Genomic DNA, 19,195 nt, shown 5'->3' with positions numbered 1-19,195 from the left:
CTGAGACACAAGCCTCTCCCTGGCGCTAACCAAGCCGCACACCAATGCTAGCTGAGCCACGTGCCGCACTAGCAGCCCCATTTTCAGAGTGCACATGCTCACAACCCGATTTGAATGTATGCGTGTGCAGCCACATTTGCATTTGTGCGCATGCATGCATAAAGGTCCCTGTCCCTCCCTTTCCCACCAGGCCGCCAACCAGAAAGGTTGGCTGCCCCTGCTCTGGGGGGGAAAAAAGAACAAACACATGTAAGAGTTTGTATTAGAGATTACATCATGTTTATAAGAGGCAAAAGGCAGTTATTATTTGGCTGCTGTCATATCCACAAATAACCAACAGCCAATTCTGAATATTCTGACTAGGAGGTCCTGTCAAGCTGGCCAAGGCATCGTCTTGCCCTGTTTTGGATTGGAAGTTTTGTATGATTGCTGAGGAAGAATACTTGCAATTCTTAGTCTGACCATTATTAGATCTATATCCTTTCCTGGTTAGTTAAGGCCTCCCAGAAAGTAATGTATACCATTAGATGAATCCATGTGGCCAAAAATTCATCTTTGAGACAGCCTTATGCATCTTAATTATAAATAAATATGCTTATGTTTAAAAGATACTAGCTAAGTATGATCCTAACTGCTTGTTAAGATCAATACAAGAAAGCACCTTTTCTTGCAAATCCTGGTTTTGCCTGATTATGAATTGAGGAATTGACCTTGTTAGGTGCTCAAGACCCTGGAACGTCCCACAGAGGTTAACAATGTTGTCAATTAACAATCTTTGAAGTGTTACTGATTGAAAATATATTTTTATAAAGTGCCTTGAAATTTTCATAATTGGGGTCTATGCATGTTTTACTAAATCAAAGCTAAAAAAGTGTCAGGGTATTTTATGCATCATAGAACAAAACAGTCTAGTAGTTTTATCAGATTAATTTACAAAGCAAAATATTAAAATAATAAGAATCCAATCAAAGTAAACAATAGTGCATTATTATTGTTTGCCTTCTATTTGATAAAAGAGCATTAATTGTACATATACTGGGTACATGTACACAGAAAAGTAATATGATGGACAAAAATATCAGGATAGTATGCAATTTAAGTGTAAGTATGTCATTGATTGAAGGTATATGTTTGTATTTCAAATAGCTGTGATTCTGAAGAAAATTGAATTCTCCATTTATAAGGACTCCTTTTTTGATACATCATGGAGGACAGGGAGATATCTTCAATTAGTTCATACATGGAGTCATGTCTGCTGGATCTTTTATCCACCATGGTGTCCACCATTTACGTTCTGTATAAAATAAGTTACACATTTATATAGTAAAGATCCTTATTTAGTAAACACACAATCTGGTTCTAGGAAAGCTCTTCTGTTTACATGGTTGCTTCTTCCACATCTGATTTGTGGGGGAGTGGAAGAGCCATCCTGTATTTATGAAATCAATCTAGAAACAGGGTATGATTACTGTAAAAGCTATATTAATTTCTCATATCCTTTTCCCTCCAATGCAGGAAAACTTTATTCTTACTATATTGGTGCAATAGGAAGCAAGTGCACCAGTATTTGGAAATGATGTTCCTATAACATCACAACCGCTGTGGAAGGGATGGGAAGCTCCTCACATCCACAGATTAAGTGGTCAAAACTCAGGCAAAATATCTTATATACTCAGTGGCTTCAAAGATGTTTCGGCATAAATCTCATGTAATCTCTGTGAGGGAGATGGGCAGTTCCAAAATGGGATGGATGGAATTTAATTTTCATTCTCTATTAGGCATTTTTGCCCCACACCATTCTTGGAAGCTCTGGAAGTTTTCAGTAATTTTATGTTTCCCACAGTGCCAACCAAATTAATGTAGAAAACGTTATATCATCTGTTCTCGTGTTAATCAAAAAAAGAACATATTCATACCTTTAAAACAGTCAGGGATTGAAAGTTGGCCATCTATGCATTGAACTTGTGTTTTATAACTGCAATTCTCTGTCTCCCTTTTACAGAAAAACCAGATTGTCTCGGCATGTTGTATAGTGTTAAGTTCATTCACTTTTATTTTCTGTCCATTGAATAACACTGTTGCTCCTTTAAGTGATATTTTACATGGTGCTACAGAAGAGGAAGAAGGAACATAAACAGCATAGTTTAAAAAAAATCATTGGTAAACAATCATATAATGTCTCACTTTATTTAACCAGTGATTTTCTAAATTAAGTAAAAAGTGGTTTTCCACAGCAACCTCTATTTAAAAATGTCCTTTATATATCTTCTGCCTCACCCAAAAGATTTTACCCTTTTTAATATTGTGTGTGTTCCAAAGCAGCTAGTCATATATTATAAGTATACCTTTACATGTTATACCTGAAAGATTCATACTTTAAAATGACTGAGACAAAAGGGGTGGGGAATCAGTTGCTATACTTAAAGGAGATGGGAACACATTTCTCACAGCTATCTTGGCTACATTTGAAGACTATTTAGAAGCTCCAGCTTATGCAGAAAGTGGCAGCCTAGGTGCCAATAGGTAAGGGTCATCACATCCAAATTAAATTAAACAAATAGAGTAAATACTGCAGTTCAAAGGTTGGTTTTGATGGTTATTATTTTAAGCTCTAAGTGGTTTTGGCTCTGTGATACTTCCAAGATCACCTTCTCCAGGTAAAACTACCGTAATCCATCTGATACAGTTGCCCTGGATGAGAATGGTAATGGGTTCCACTCCAGTGAAGTGAGACTGGGTTTGGCAATATCTCAGTTCGGGTCCTCATCCTATGGACTAGCATTTTTCTCGAGGTAGCCAGTGATAACTTAAGCATCATTTTGAAAGAGTGTAAAAATGGAGTGATTTTCCACAGCCTTTGAAAGCCAACATTGCCTAAATCTGTGCTGTTTGATTATTATAATGTTCACTGTAGGTGACTTGACTTTTTTTTTGTATTGTGCTTTCATTCATTCTTGCATTCATTCATTCAATTTCTATAGCTGCCCCACTCAACTGACACTGGGCGGTTTACAATTCTAAAATTATAAAATGAAACAAAAAGACATCCACAAAGTAAATTATTTGAAACAGCAGCCCTGATGATTAATCAGCTAATAGTAAAGCCATGTAACAGGGCCTTTCACACATCCCCTGTGGCCTAGACATATAGCCAAGCTTTAAGTAGGTTGGGGAGAATATTCCATAAGGCAAGGGCTACAGTGGAAAAAGGCCCTCTTCTAGTTCCTGCCAGTCAGAACTCTTCAGCTGATGGGATTTGTAGTACGTCCAATCTGTTGGCTCAGACTGGATGGGTAGAAATATTTGGAAAAAAATGCCCCTCCCCCTCTCAGGCACCTATAGATTCTGTTTCGTGTTTTTTATATTTGCAAGCCATCAGGGATCTGTGGATTCTGATAGGAAATAAATAGTAAATAACTAAACATGTTTTTATACTGTCAGAAAAAACTTAATTTTGCACTCTATAATAAAATGGAACACGTTTGACTTTCTTCTGTGTGGCATCCTTTAAGAAGCCTTAGTCTTCTCAAGGTTGAACATGCCCAGTTCTTTCATTCTCTCTTTGCCCAATTTAATTTCTAGTCCTTTGATGTCACCCCTTTACTTCTTCGAACTTGTCCTGTATCCATCCTAAATGTGATGCTCAGAAACGGTACTTAAGTCCGACCACAGTAGAATAAATCCGAATCAAATGACTAAAGTATCTAAAAATTACTTATAATAAATACATTACAAAATTTGCTTTTCTAGCCTTATCATTCTGCTAACTCGCATTCAATATACAGTCAATGCTGTTCCAATATCTTTTAAAATAAAAATGATTACCAAGCCAGATACTTCTGTCTTTATTTCTATGCATTTGATTTTCTTTCCTAAGTGAAGGTTTTTTTAACTACTCTGCTAAATTCAATTATGTAACTTTCACCTCACTTTTTCTACTTATCAAGATCATGTGAAATTTATTTCTCTCTTCTAAGATATTAGCTATACTTCCCATTTTGTGTCATTTGTAAATTTAGTAAACATTCTGTGTCCCTCTTCATCATTTGTGAATTCAGATATTATGCATTATTAAATAAAATGGCTTAACCATTATGAACATTCATATACACCGTTAAGATATTTTTTAAAACAAAATCAAGATATTTTGAACAAATACAATACATACTGCTTTACCTTTGCAAGTTGGTTTATGTGACCAAGTTCCTGTTTTCTCACACCTTGATTCTGAAGCATCATCGATAACATAAGGTGGATAACAACCATAACTCACAATATCTTGGTAATGAAAAATATCACGAAGAGCTTGGTTTATGAATCCATGTTCTATTGGTTCTGGAGGAGGACATTGTATAGCTGTTAAGAAAAAAAAGAGTAAATGGGAAATCCAGGACTTGCATTTTGGGCTAATTTGCATTTCCTGCTTGTCCTAGTGTAAGGAACATGTACTGTTTTGGACAGCAAGAACAGGTGTCATCCTCAGTCCACTCCTTTCTTGCTGAGAGCAAAGCCTTCACCCAAATTTTCTTGTGGGGTATCCAAAGTGTTCTCCCGCTGATGACCCAAGCAGGGAGTCCAAACAGAGCAGCTGTCCATCACTTTGATCAAAGCAGAGGAGAGAGTTGAAATCTGGAGAAGCAGTTTTTGCATGACATTTATGTCCAACTGCTTTATGTACTGGAGGCAAGTAGTTGAAGGTTACCAGTAGAAAAGTCCTTTATGTCCTGACTGCAAAGACAGTCGAGCCCCAATCAAAGAATTCCTGCTAGGTGATGGTTGGGAGACCATTCAGAGGCGACGTATCTAATCTTACTTTAAGCCAGCTTTCTCCAATGTGGTTCTCTCAAGATATTTTGCCAATACCCCAAAATTCCCAGCCACCAATACTATATTATAGGACTTACATTTGCATTCAGGTAATGCACTCCAGCTTCCATCAGCCTGACAGGTAGCTGTTTCACTTCCAAACAGTGCAAAAGGTAAGAGACAACTAAATCTGATTGTGTCTTGGAAAATAAATGTATCCCCAGAAACAATTTTATGGTAAGAGAGAACTCCAAATTCAGAAACTGGAGGTGGAGGGCAAATCACAGCTAGAAAAAAAAAGCAAATCTGTTTAACACAACAGATTTTTATGCTAAAAATCACACGTAAACATTTGCCCTATGGAATTCATTATATACAAGGGCTATTCAGAAATAAACTTTCGTTTGGTTATCAATGACAGACACTCGCAGATACAGAACTTTTATTGTACACATTAGAAAACTACATTATATTACTTTTTGACATGATCGCCATTCAAATTGAGGCACTTGTCATAATGTCTTACAAGGTTTGAAATTCCTTACTAGTCTCTCAGTGCCAAATCTAGGCTATGGGGGCGGGGGGCGATCAAAAACATCCCAACGGAACTGCTTCAAAAGTTCTTGGGTGCTTCTAGCGATGTGCAGGTGAACATTAGCATGAACCAACACCACACCGGAAGTCAGCATGCCCCAACGCTTGTTATGCATGGCTCGTCTGAGTTTTCATAATGTTTCACAGTAGACTTCTGAATTGATGGTTGAACCACGCTCCATGAACTTCATTAGCAGTACTCCTTTGGCATCTTCACATTTGGCGGGATTTTCTAGGGCACCACTTCCTGTGTGGTGTTGGTTCACAATAATGCTCGCCCGCACACCATTAGATTGTAACATTTCCTCAAACTTTATTTCAAGTTGTATTGTTGTATTTTTTATTTTATGTACTGAAGTCCATCAAATGCTTCTCATTAATTATGTGAATAAGATTTGCATATTCAGGAATAAATCTAGATGAAAAATGGACAAGGCAGATTTGAACATTGTGCCAAGCTAAGATTACCACACCTGGGCTACAAAATAATTGGATGAACATTACAAGGTAAGTAAGTCCTCGACTTACAACCATTTGTTTAGTGACCATTTGAAATCACAACAGCACTGAAAAAAATGACTTATGACCAGTTTTCACACTTAACGACTGTTACAGTATCCCCATGATCACATTATCAAAATTTGGGAGCTTGGCAACTGGATGTATTTATGGGAGTTGCACTGACTCGGGCTCGTGATTATCATTTGTAACCTTCCCAGCTGTCTTCTAACAAGTAAAGTCAATGGGGGAAGCCAGGTTCACTTAGTGACTAATGATTCACTTACCAATCGAGGCAAGAAAAGTTGTAAAATTGAGCAAAATTCTCATCGTCTTGCTTAGCAATAGAAATTTTGGGCTCAATTGTGTTCATAAGTCAAGGACTCCCCTATACATGGAAGCCAAGACATGTAGGAAATTCTCACTCTTTGTTGCCACCTCATGGTCATTTCAAATTTTGCAAGGCAGGTATAGAAAGCCTAGCTAAGCCATAAATGTAGTTTCCTGGTTTGGGCTTATTTCCAACATTTTTCAATATTATAGCTTTCCTTCAGGAATGTTTCTGACTGAGATCATTTTAAAAGAAATTTCCTATTTCAATTGTCCTTCCATCTAAAGTTAAGTACCTGGATAAATTCACTATTCCAATTAGTGAGACAGTCGGTGCATTTCTTTGTATGTATATTAATATCTTCTCATACTTACGTTGGCATTCAGGCAGGCTTGCACTCCAGCTCCCATTTGCCTGGCATTGGCTGCTTGTTGGTCCTTCAAGAATAAACCTGGGGATAGAATACTTTCATGAAAACAGTTCTGAAAATGGTTACATCACGCTTGATGAACATCTTCTAATAGCAAAGCAGGGGCTCAGGCAATAGCAATACAGTACTTAACATTCATTTAGTAATCATTTGAAGTCACAGCGGCACTGAGAAAAATGATGCATGACCATTTTTCACATGACTGTTGCAGCATCCCCTTGGTTACATGATCAAAATTCAGGCTCTTGGCAACTGGCTTATATTTATGACAATTGCACTGTCCCGGGGTCATGTGATCACCATTTGCAACCTTCCCAGTCAGCTTCTGACAAGCAAGGTCAATGGGGGAAGCCAGATTAGTTTAAGAATCACATGATTCACTTAATAACTGCAGTAATTCATTTATCAACTGTGGCAAAGAGAGCTCATAAAATGAGGCGTAACTCATTTAACAACTGCCTTGCTTAGCAATGGAAATTTTGGGCTCAATTGTAAGTCGAGGACTACCTGTAATGATCAGGGAGCATTTATTGCATTCCACTCTTAACATATTTTATTTGGTTTGGCTTCCTGTCTCATATAAATTCAGCCACCATGGTTTCCAAAACATGATTTGTGAATTATAGTGATATGTCAACCCATCCACTGGGATTTATTCAACAAAGTGAATGTAAAAGATATCGTGGATTAACACAATGTATGAACCTTGCTAAATTTTTGGGATTCTCTTTTGAACATCTGGAACAAATATCTTTTAACTGAGTCAATTAGATAAGATAAGATAATCTTTATTGTCATTTTTTACTGTGGGCACAATGGCGCACATCAAAAATGAAATTTAGTTGCCCGCTCTCAAAGTGAGACACATACATGACACACACCTAAAACATACTACATACAACATATGTATAGACCCACACCCCTACATATAAATAAAATATTAAATACTGTCCAACTTGAATATATAACGGAAGGAGGAAGCCTAAGAGTTCACAAGGTTAATGCTGTATGGAATGAAACTATGGCTGAATCTGGATGTACTGCTACAGATACCACGAAGCCTCCTCCCAGAAGGTAACAAGGAAAACAGGTTGTGAAGAGGATGAGTAGTGAACCAGATAATCTTACGGACCCTGTTCAAACAACGCTTCTGTGCTATGTCCTGGATGGGAGGGAGGGAACTGCCAATGATCTTTTCAGCCATCCTCACCACTCTCTGCACTGCCTTCCTGTCTGAAGCAGTGATGCTTCCAAACCAGACTGTGATGCTGTATGACAGGATGCTCTCAATCGCCCCCTGTAGAAAGTGGTCAGGACAGGGGAAGGAAGATGAGCTTTTCTCATGCGATGCAGAAAGTGCAGGCGCTGCTGTGCCCGCTTCACCAGTTTCTCACTGTTGAGCAACCAAGCCAGCCTACTTGTTAGTTGCACACCCAGGAATTTGATGCTGGTAACCATCTCCACAGGTGAATCATTAATGCACAGAGAAGTGTAGCTGTGCCTGCCCTTTTTTGAAATCAACAATGATTTTTTTTGGTTTTACCGGTATTTAAAACTAGGCTGTTTTCTTTACACCAGTTCACCAACCCCTCAACCTCCTTGCGGTAAGCTTTCACATTGTCATCATGAATAAGGCCCACTACTGTTGTATCATCTGTGAACTTTACAATATGGTTGGTGGCAAACCTAGTACAACAGTCATGGGTCAATAGGGTGAACAGCAAGTAGATTTTAGTGGGATGTTGTTATTGGTACTTTGATTGTAGTTATGTTAAAGGGGAGTTAAAGCACATTATGAATTTGGTTAATTGTATATTTGCATAATTTTTATTTAGAATATGATTATTATAACTATAATCCTGTATTTAGCTCTGGGAAGTGGGGGGGGAAGTGGGCGGGTTTGGGGTGGGGGGGATTTGGGGATATATTGTAAAACTTTGTTTTTGTAAAACTTTTTAATAAAAAAAAAATAGGGTGAACAGCAGCGGACTTAGGACGCAGCCCTGAGGAGAACCTGCGCTCAAGGAAATGGTATTAGAGATATTTGTTCCAGCTCGCACATATTGGGGCCTGTTGGTCAGAAAATCAAGAATCCAGTTGTACAAAGGGGTGTTTAAGCCTAAAAGGCCCAGTTTGTCTACTAGATGCTAGGGAATGATTGTGTTAAATGCCGAACTGAAGTCAACGAACAACAAACGCACATGAGCATTTCTTTCCTCTAAGTGCTTCAAGCTCAGATGGAGAACAGAAGAGATAGCATCCTCCATAGAGCGATTTGGTCGTTAGGCAAACTGAAGCGGGTCAAATGCTGGCAGGAAGCTAGATACAATAAAGTCCTTTATCAGCTTGTCAAAGCATTTCATAATGGTGAATGTCAGTGCAACCAGACAGTAATCACTGAGACCTGTAATTGTGGACTTTTTTGGCACTGCAAGATGATAGCCATCTTAAGACACAATGGGACCACTGCCTGCTGCAATGAGAGATTGAAAATATCTGAGAACACAAGCCAGCTCCTCTGCACAATCTCTAAGGACACATCCAGGGATGTTATCTGGGCCTGCTGCTTTCCAAATGTTAACTTTCCTCAGTGTTTTCCGGACAGAGATGACATCAAAGCTTAGCACTTGCTCATCAGGATGGGGCACAGCTTTCCTAGCAGGAGTGCTATTTGATGTCGCAAATCTACCAAAAAATGCATTCAGTTTGTTTAGAAAGTCCCTGTCGTCCTTGCATCTCGGTGGATTCACCTTGTAATCTGTAATGATCTGGATTCCTTTCCACATTCGCCTGGTGTTTGTAGGGTCTTGAAAAAAGTTCTGAATTTTCTGGCAATGGGCTTGCTTTGCATCTTTAATGGCACTTTTCAGATTTTCTCTGGCTGTTCTAAGTGCCAGCATGTCGCCAGATTTAAAAGCCACGTTCCCTGCTTTCAGCATCTTGCTGACCTCATAAGTCATCCACGGTTTATCATTCGCCCTCACAACAATGCTTTTCAGGACACAGACATCATGTATGCACTTTTGGATATATGCAGACACCGTGGTGGTATACTCAACATTTGTATGTTGGTTCTCAGTAGCTGCTTCCTTAAACATGCCCCAATCTGTGCACTCAAAATAGTCTTGTAATGCTTCTATAGCTCCCTCTGTCCAAACCCTCACCTGCTTTACTGCTCACCTGCTTTACTTTTCTACACTCTATGTTGTGGAAACCACAGTCGAGGGTGTCAATTGACTCAATCACCCCATTCATCGAAGGGCTAAATTTACCCCCCAAATGATTCAAACTGGTACAAAGTCCAACTAACTCCACCCACATTGTTAGGTTTGGGGACAATGTTGCTTCTCTACCTAGTTTTTCAGAAAAAGGAAGGGGAAAAAAATCCTAGACGAAAAAGGGGGGGGGAGCCTCTTATTATAGAAGTGGTAGCAAACTTCTTAACTATCGACAGACTGCAACAACTGAGTCACACCTGCTCGTTACCTGTCTGGTAAACAGAGAAGAGACAAGTGATGTCCTCTTGCCTTGCCTTGGTGCAATGCCTCATGAAATCCAGGGACTTTCTGGAGAAGGTGGCAAGGCTTTATGGGATGGAATGGGAAGCCTAGTCAATGTGGTTGTCCGCTCCCAGACTCACCAAGAAGGAACTTTGGGTGAGTTAGAAAGTGTTGCAAGATCAGGGCCAAAGCATGGTTTTGGTTTTATTTTCCTTCTTTACACACTTTAATAGTGTTTGAAACATATCACAACTGACCTTTGATACTGTTTGGCCACAAAGTCATAAAATATACAGACTGAGATTTCTAACTCGCCCTTACAGTATTTGTTTTCTTGAAACAATATCATATCCCCAGGAAAACCTGTAAGGGCTGAATATGTTTTTCCCCCCAAATCATTTTATTGCATTTTACAAAGCACTAAAAACAACACAAACTAATAATCAAAATAAATGATAAAGATTAAAAGGAGAATAGGGATAAAAGTGTGAAAAAAGTATAAAGAAAAAGAAAAATACGAACATAGGCCAAGAATGACTTTCGACTTCTACGAAGGATATAGATAACACTTAATATCAACTCTTAGTTTAAGACTAGAAATAAAATATCTCTCCCCCCCCAATTTTTTAAAGCAAGATAGTCATCATTTAAAAATCAACAAAGGAAATAAGAATAGAGAATATTATACATTTACTTGATATAGATAATATGAAGTACATGTTACAAATTTAATTTGTGAGAGACAAAAGTCCATTTCAATAGGCTGGTATACAAACTTACCCAGTTTTACAGGAAAAGTTTATGACACTCAAGTAGTTGAGGTCATTGACGTGTATCTCTCCATCATTCAAGGGTCCAGGATAGGGACATTTCTTGGCTGTTTAATATATGTAAATATATATACATAGATTAATATTTAATTGGGGAAGAGACAAATAGATACACTGTAAACATGAAGCAATCACCAAGTTAAGCCAATTCATTTCAATGGATGGATGGATAGATTATTAACAATAGATCATTTTCTGCTTGATGAACTAAGACAATAAACCCCTTAAGCATAATAGCAAAATTAACGTGCTTGCACTCAAGAATAATGGTATTCCAGTCACAACAGGCCAGAAAGGATGAGATCTGTGGGGAATCAAGTAATTGAGGCTTTTTCTCAGGCTAAATACTTCTGGAGAAAGTCAGTGCTGGGAAGCAGATGCCATAGGAGTAGTTTAAATTCTTAGTACCAACATTTCTTTGAACACATTTGTTCCTAAGAAAAAGGTCTAATATCATATAAGCTTAAAGAAGCCACACCATTCAAAATAGTTCGTCTTAATCTGTTTTTGCCTAATGTATTCTATATTATTCGCCCTTTTAAACATGATTGGAGATTTTTTTTTAAATAACTAAGTGATTTAAAAGAATTTTTTTTTCAAAAGAGAGGTAATAGTGAGTGATGCAGACCAGTGAGAAGGCCATTGCAAACAGAGCCCAAGTTTAGGTTCCATCTTAGAACCCAAAGCAATTGGAGATTAATTTAATGTACCCATGATGATGATTATCCTACTAATGTGATTGTTTGATCTGAGGATGTGCACAGTTCTCTTTAACAGAGGAACTCCTACCATTTTCAATGCTTGCTCTTCTTGCTTGACATAAGTGCCAGGGGCGATCTGGGTAAATAAAGGAGGGGCAACTCCAATCCTCCTACTAGGAAGAGTGAATCAATCATTTTAGGCTGTACAATTCACACCTTATGAAAAGGCAATAAAAGTGTTTAATTTGACTCTTTTTTTCCTTGTAATAATTTTTATCTTCCAAAAAGAGAGAGTTGTTTGTAGGATTTTCCTCCATGGATGCCAGAATAAACTGACTTACTTTAGATACCGACCCTGTCTAACAAGATACTTCAACCTAATCAGGGAATAACCCATCAGATCTTCATCCTGGTGGCTTTGACAGTGTTCGATCCCATTAAATAAGTTTTAAAAAATGCCATTTTGAAAATGCCGTTTTGAAAGTACATCACTGGCAGCTAAAATCATAAGATTTGCTTTGGCCATGTTATGTGTGCAAATTCATTGGAAAAGGCAAGGATACTAGGAATGGTTAGTGGAAAAAAGAAGGAGTAAGCAAAGAATCCACTGGCTTGATAGCATCAAATTTGATGGAAAATTGAACATACAACAATTGAAAGAAGCTGTGCTTGACAGAGTAGCATTGTAGAGCACTTGCCTATAAAGTCACCAAGAGTTGGACACAGCTAAATGGTTAAAAACAAAACAGCCAGCTTTTCCAAGAAGTTTCTAATATCACTGAATCCTTGTTCAGGATACTATTGGTAAAACTCCACTACATTGCTCAGACCTTCTGTATAGACTAGGTGTATTTGGGGCTGCTATCACAGAGGCATGTTTGAAATTGCCAGGTCTTAGTCAAAAGTAGTGAAATGGACACAAACACACACACAAACTCTGCAAGTCCAGAGATGATTCAAATCTTCCTTGCAAACACTCGCCATCCTTTGCAAAGGACCATTTAGGGGTTTACTAATCAATGTGGCATAGACTTCAGTCCCAAGATCCAATCCTTGATGCATAGAGTCATGGTGGCGTGGTTAGAATGCAGTATAGCAGACAAAAACTCTGCATTCCACAGCCTGGATTTTGATTCTGACAGGGCTCAAGGTCGACTCAGCCTTCCAAGATTGGTAACATGAGAACCCAGATTGTTGGGGGCAATAGGCTGACATTGCAAACCGCCCAGAGAGTGCTGTAAAGCACTATGAAGCAATATACATGTGAAACTCAAAAAATTAGAATATCATGCAAAAGTTCATTTATTTCAGTAATGCAACTTAAAAGGGGAAACTAATATATGAGATAGACTCATTACATGCAAAGCAAGATAGTTCAAGCTGTGATTTGTCATAATTGTGATGATTATGGCTTACAGCTCATGAAAACCCCAAATCCACAATCTCAGAAAATTAGAATATTGTGAAGTGTCCCACTCTAATCAGCTAATTAAGCCATAACACCTGCAAAGGGTTCCTGAGCCTTTAAATGGTCTCTCAGTCTGGTTCAGTAGGAATCACAATCATGGGGAAGACTGCTGACCTGACAGTTGTGCAGAAAACCATCATTGACACCCTCCATAAGAAGGGAAAGCCTCAAAAGGTAATTGCAAAAGAGGTTGGATGTTCCCAAAGTGCTGTATCAAAGCACCTTAATAGAAAGTTATGTGGAAGGGAAAAGTGTGGAAGAAAAAGGTGCACAAGCAGCAGGGATGACCACAGCCTGGAGAGGATTGTCAGGAAAAGGCCATTCAAAAGTGTTGGGGACTTTCACAAGAAGTGGACTGAGGCTGGAGTCAGTGCATCAAATGCCACCACACACAGACAGATCCTGGACATGGGCTTCAAATGTCGTATTCCTCTTGTCAAGCCGCTCCTGAACAACAAACAACGTCAGAAGCGTCTTACCTGGGCTAAAGAAAAACAGACCTGGTCTGTTGCTCAGTGGTCCAAAGTCCTCTTTTCTGATGAGAGCAACTTTTGTATCTCATTTGGAAATCAAGGACCCAGAGTCTGGAGGAAGAATGGAGAGGCACACACTGCAAGATGCTTGAAGTCCAGTGTGAAGTTTCCACAGTCTGTGTTGATTTGGGGAGCCATGTCATCTGCTGGTGTTGGTTCACTGTGCTTCATTAAGTCCAGGGTCAATGCAGCCGTCTACCAGGAGATTTTGGAGCACTTCATGCTTCCTTCCACAGACAAGCTTTATGGGGATACTGACTTCATTTTTCAGCAGGACTTGGCACCTGCCCACAACTGCCAAAAGCACCAAAACCTGGTTCAATGACCGTGGGATTACTGTGCTTGATTGGCCAGCAAACTCGCCTGACCTGAACCCCATAGAGAATCTATAGGCCATTGCCAAGAGAAAGATGAGAGACATGAGACCGAACAATGCAGAAGAGCTGAAGGCCGCTATTGAAGCATCCTGGTCTTCCACAACACCTCAGCAGTGCCACAGGCTGATAGCTTCCATGCCACGCCGCATTGAGGCAGTAATTGCTGCAAAAGGGGCCCAAACCAAGTACTGAGTACATATGCATGCTTATACTTTTCAGAGGTCCGATATTGTTCTATGGACGCTCCTTGTTTTATTGATTGCATGTAATATTCTAATTTTCTGAGATTGTGGATTTGGGGTTTTCATGAGCTATACACCACAATCATCACAATTATGACAAATCATGGCTTGAACTATCTTGCTTTGCATGTAATGAGTCTATCTCATATATTAGTTTCCCCTTTTAAGTTGCATTACTGAAATAAATGAACTTTTGCATGATATTCTAATTTTTCAAGTTTCACCTGTATAAGTTTAAGTGCTATTGCTATTGTTATTGTCTACATGTGTGTGCCTTCAAGTCATCATTGATTCCTAGTGACTGCATAGACTAGTAATTTTCTTGGCAAGATTTTGGAAATGATTTAGCACTGTCTTCTTCCTAGGGGTGAGAGAGAGAGTGACTGACCCAAAGTCACCCATCTGGCTTTGTGCCTAAGGCAGGACTAGAACTCACAGCCTCCCATTTCTAACCGGGTGCACCAAACTAGCTCTTTTAAGATTGATCTGCAGAAAAAAATTCCCTTAAAACTTTGGCACATTGATACACTTTTACTTCAAGAATATGATCCCATTCGTAATGATTTTGCTGAGGAGAGGGGGCAGAAGGGTGAGCCGTGGAAATCTGGAAGATTCAAACATTACGTTTGAAAAGTTAAGAAACGTTTCATAGAAAATAGAACAAACTGAAAATACAGAATAGGTTTTTATTAAAACAAAAGCAAGAATATTGATTTGTGTGGAAAAAGCAAAAAAAAAGGGCAAACTACAGAAAGGACATACTTACGTATACATCTGAATGTAATGGTAGGCCATACACCAGAGAAAGGACACGTATATCTCCTTGAGCCAGACCGGGGAACATAACCTGGGTTACACTCATATACAATGTCTTCTCCAGGCCTGTATGCTTCTTTATTTGTGTTGGTGGTAGCTAGAGGTACTTCAGGAGGCCTAGGGCAAACTAGAAGACACCAAGCACTAACAAGTCATGTATGAAAAGATTTGTTGGTACATGAAACAGTAGTCTTGTGTGGTCCTGGAGCCATAATATTTTTATTTATCTGTTGGTTGGTTTGTTTGGTTATTTATTTATTTAAATTTATTTGCCACCTATTTCACTTCAACCTAATATAAACAGTCAATGAGTATATTGTGTGTTTTCACAGATGAGACCAAAGGATACATGAATGCAACATACATTCTTTATTTCTTTTTTAAAAAAAGTTTAGTATAAGATAAAATACAAATAGGAGACAAAAGAAAAAGAAAGGAAAAGGAAAAGCACAGAGAAAAAGAAAGAAAGCAGTGATTTTTTTTTTCCCAGCTGCAGTAGAGTTCAGGAAAATTTACAACCTCAACCTCACGTTTCTAGTTAATTCAAACCATTTCTATAACAACAAAGTCAATCTAATCATCAAAGCCTAGCAAGATAAATTCTTTAGTTTAGAGGAGTGGAATCAAGACCCACCAGTCTTCATTTGCTTTCTTTTTTTAAAGAATAAAATATAAGATAATGAAACACAAAAGGAAAGAAATATAAGCTAGAACAGGAACAACTAACTATGAATAAAAAGTACTGTGATTTTTTTTAGAACTTCTGGTGTGCCGCCGTGGCTGCCACGGATGCTGGAAGGTGAGCTCTGTCTTCCACGTCCAATTTCCCTTCACTGGGGGACCCTGGAAAGGCTCGAAAGTTGCCTTGTAGGGGCGATGAGCAAGGAGGGGAGCCCCACTTGATCACAGGAGGGTGGCAGCCCTTCTGCTTGATCCGGGGCAGTCCTCCAAACTGGCAGAGGAAAGACTGGCCGTAGCAATATGGCCGTCATAAGGCTGCAGACAGCTGAAGTCAAACTCACCACCAAGCACTTCGAAAACACGGATGAAACTGGATGAGATCTGATCTTCTCTTTGCCCTAAGTACCTTCTCTTCCTATAAAAGCTGCTTGAAATATCTTTCCCCCTGTGAGGAGAGAGGGAAGGGAATTTCTATCCCACCCTCTAAGAATAGCGGCGTCTGACTACCCAGGGGAATCAAAGCATTAAAAGAACAATTTTAATCTAATTGGATTTATATGTTCCTGAAACCTGGGGAACAAAATTTTCCTATTTTTACTGGAGATTCTTGTTTTTATCTACAAAAAGGAAATAAAATTGGAAAAAGGATTAAAAATTTTGGACTTAAAAAACCTTAAATGGCATCAGTGACATTTTGTAATAATAATAATAATAATAATAATAATAATAATAATAATAATAATAATAATAATAATAATAATAATAATAATAATAATAATAATAATAATAATAATAATAATAATGAGGAGGAGGAGGAGGAGGAGGAGGAGGAAAAAGAAGAAGAAGAAGAAGAAGAAGAAGAAGAAGAAGAAGAAGAAGAAGAAGAAGAAGAAGAAGAAGAAGAAGAAGAAGAAGTAGTTGGAAGGGACCTTGGAGGTCTTCATGCTTCTTGTCCTGCCTTCAGGCGCTTTGGAGAATAGCTTGACTCCCTCTTCTTTGTGGCAGCCCCTGAGATATTGGAACACTGCTATCATGTCACCCCTCACCCTTCTCTTCATTAAACTACACATACCCAATTCCAGCAACCGTTCCCTATATGTTTTAGCCTCCAGTCCCCCAATCATCTTTGTTGCTCTTCTCTGTACTCTTTCTAGAGTCTCGACATCTTTTTTACATCGTGGTGAGTATTTGGGACATCATCAGCAAGAGAAGGAAAAAGGAGACAGTTCTTTTGCCACAGTCCCTAACTGGATGACTGAGGTATTTAGGAAATAATATAAAAAGAAGGAGCTGCACTGAAATGCCACTTAGTGTAGCCTTCAGTCAGTTGATTGGATAATTTCTAGCAACATTTTAGTGTCATTTAGTGAGATATAAATCCCTGGAGGCAGATTACAGGAGTAATTTACAAAGTTTAATATCCCATTTTGCATGTTTTGGAAATGTTCAGGAGGGAAATGGAGGGAAGCAAGTTTCCAGTGACTCTGCAGCAAAATGTGTGAATGGGACTCTAGATATGGTCAACAATTTGATTTCATAAAAGGAGCATAAATGCACACAGGCAAATTAACATGTATAGACACCATTTAAGAAAAATCTCATGCCACAATATACTGATCAGTTTCCAAGAAATATAATATTTCCACCTTGTTAAAACAAAATGCAAAAACACTTACCATTTTCTGCAAGAGCAACATGGGTTATTGCAACCAAACATAAGCTAAGCAGAGCTGGAAACATGACTGCAGATTTGCAAAACTTCAGAACAAATCCAAATGCAGTACTCTGCTTGCTAAGATAAATACCAAGCAATGCTAAATATTAACTCCCTATGTTTGTTTATATTGTTAGTAATCAAAGATGCAGGGGGGAAAAATTCCTGTTACAGCTGAGTAAATAAATGTCATAGGAAGACATGCACAACCTTTTGCAATTATTACGAAAGTTGAGATATAATTACAGTCTGAAGGTCTAGTATGTTGGCAAATGTTTCGCAACCCATAACTTTCATTTCTTAATCTTGATCAGATGATATGGTGGAGAGAGAGAGAGAGAGAGAGATGTTCTTTGGATGGTAGGAATTCAAAGAAATTATGTCAGAGATCTGCATGGTCAGATAGCTAACAAGATTCAGGAATTCAAAATCAAGAAAGTCTATCTGCTTTCCAACCTTTCTCTGGCATGAACCCCCAAGCATACAACTCCAGCCTTCATTGGAAACCACTGCTTGAAATTATTCAAGAAGCAATGCCCAAACTGGCAATAATCATTCAACAGTGAGACTGGTGGCATATAAATTTAATAAACAAACAAACAAATAGACAGACATCTGATTTCAAAGAAGGTCTCATCACACACAAGCTCAGCGGCCATTCATAAGCATTGCTAGAAAAGATAGACAGTGATTTGAGGGCTCTCCTCTGTAAATGTTTCGCTGAAGAGTGGTCTGGACAGAAATTAGACCTGATTCAGTATTAAATTCTACTATTAAAGAAAGGTAAAGATTTCCCCTATCTAGTCCTGTTAGACTCCAGGGGCCAGTCCCTACTTGCTTCTTAGTTGAGAGACCCAGTTTTTTCTGAATACACTTCCATGGTCATGTGGCCGGCATGACTGTACATCGAGATGCACAGAACACAGTTACTTTCTCACCAAAGTGGTGCCTATTTATCTACTTGCATTTGCATGCTTTCAAACTGGTAGGTTGGCAAGAAATGGGCAAGTAATGGGAGCTCACCCCATCACGTGGGGTTTAGGTCTTGAACACAGGCTGTCAGCTTTCCAGATGATAAACTCAGACTCTTTAACTGTTGAATAATTGCCCCCCCCATCAAGCGCTACTATTAAATCATCTTAAATCGATCAAAATAAACAAGTAAATCTTGCAGCCTTCATGCCAATATTGAAAGTGATACCAAAGAAACAACAATACAAAGATCTGAATAATTGTCAGGATTTCAGTTTTTAAGTTAAATCCAAACAGAAGCTGAATCCTGACATTCCTTGTTCTAAACAGTGATTGAAACCAAAGTGGATACCCAGTGATAAGCCTGAATGCATAGAAAATTAAATATTTCCTATTTAGTATAATTAGAAAAGATTATCCGCTAAATTAATGCAATAAAAATCTTGAAGGACAATCCTTCCTAGAAAGCTATGAAACAATACATAAATTTGCTTTAAATAATGTGAAGCAGTGTGAATAGGAATGCTTTTTAAAAAGGACATCAACTATGGAATTAAATTAAACTTACTCAGAATTATATTACTCCAGATCATCAAAGTAATTCTAGACCATTGGTGCAAGTAAATGGTCAATTTGCCAATGTTTTTGCAAATCTAGGAGAAAGTTACTCACATAGATTCTTAGCGCTGCATTCTGAAGAAT

The 19,195-nt window shown here is 38.5% G+C and overlaps 1 protein-coding gene across 1 annotated transcript; it reads right to left on the bottom strand.

Annotated features, from left to right (window-relative positions):
* Positions 1–1,703: 1,703 nt before the first annotated feature.
* On the bottom strand, positions 1,704–17,547 carry APOH (apolipoprotein H; the record flags this gene model as incomplete). Its single annotated transcript, XM_081321873.1, has 7 exons — positions 1,704–2,108; positions 4,177–4,356; positions 4,905–5,093; positions 6,604–6,680; positions 10,940–11,036; positions 15,077–15,253; positions 17,484–17,547. The coding sequence occupies 7 exons, from the start codon at positions 17,545–17,547 to the stop codon at positions 1,894–1,896; spliced, it is 999 nt and encodes a 332-aa protein (XP_081177999.1). The 3' UTR covers positions 1,704–1,893.
* Between the last annotated feature and the right edge of the window lie 1,648 nt (positions 17,548–19,195).

This window comes from Vipera berus (genome assembly GCF_964194415.1).
Source record: "Vipera berus genome assembly, chromosome: 2".
Taxonomy (NCBI): Eukaryota; Metazoa; Chordata; class Lepidosauria; order Squamata; family Viperidae; genus Vipera; species Vipera berus.
The sequence above is the reverse complement of the archived record's forward strand: the minus strand, read 5'-3'. Positions and strand labels throughout refer to the sequence as shown.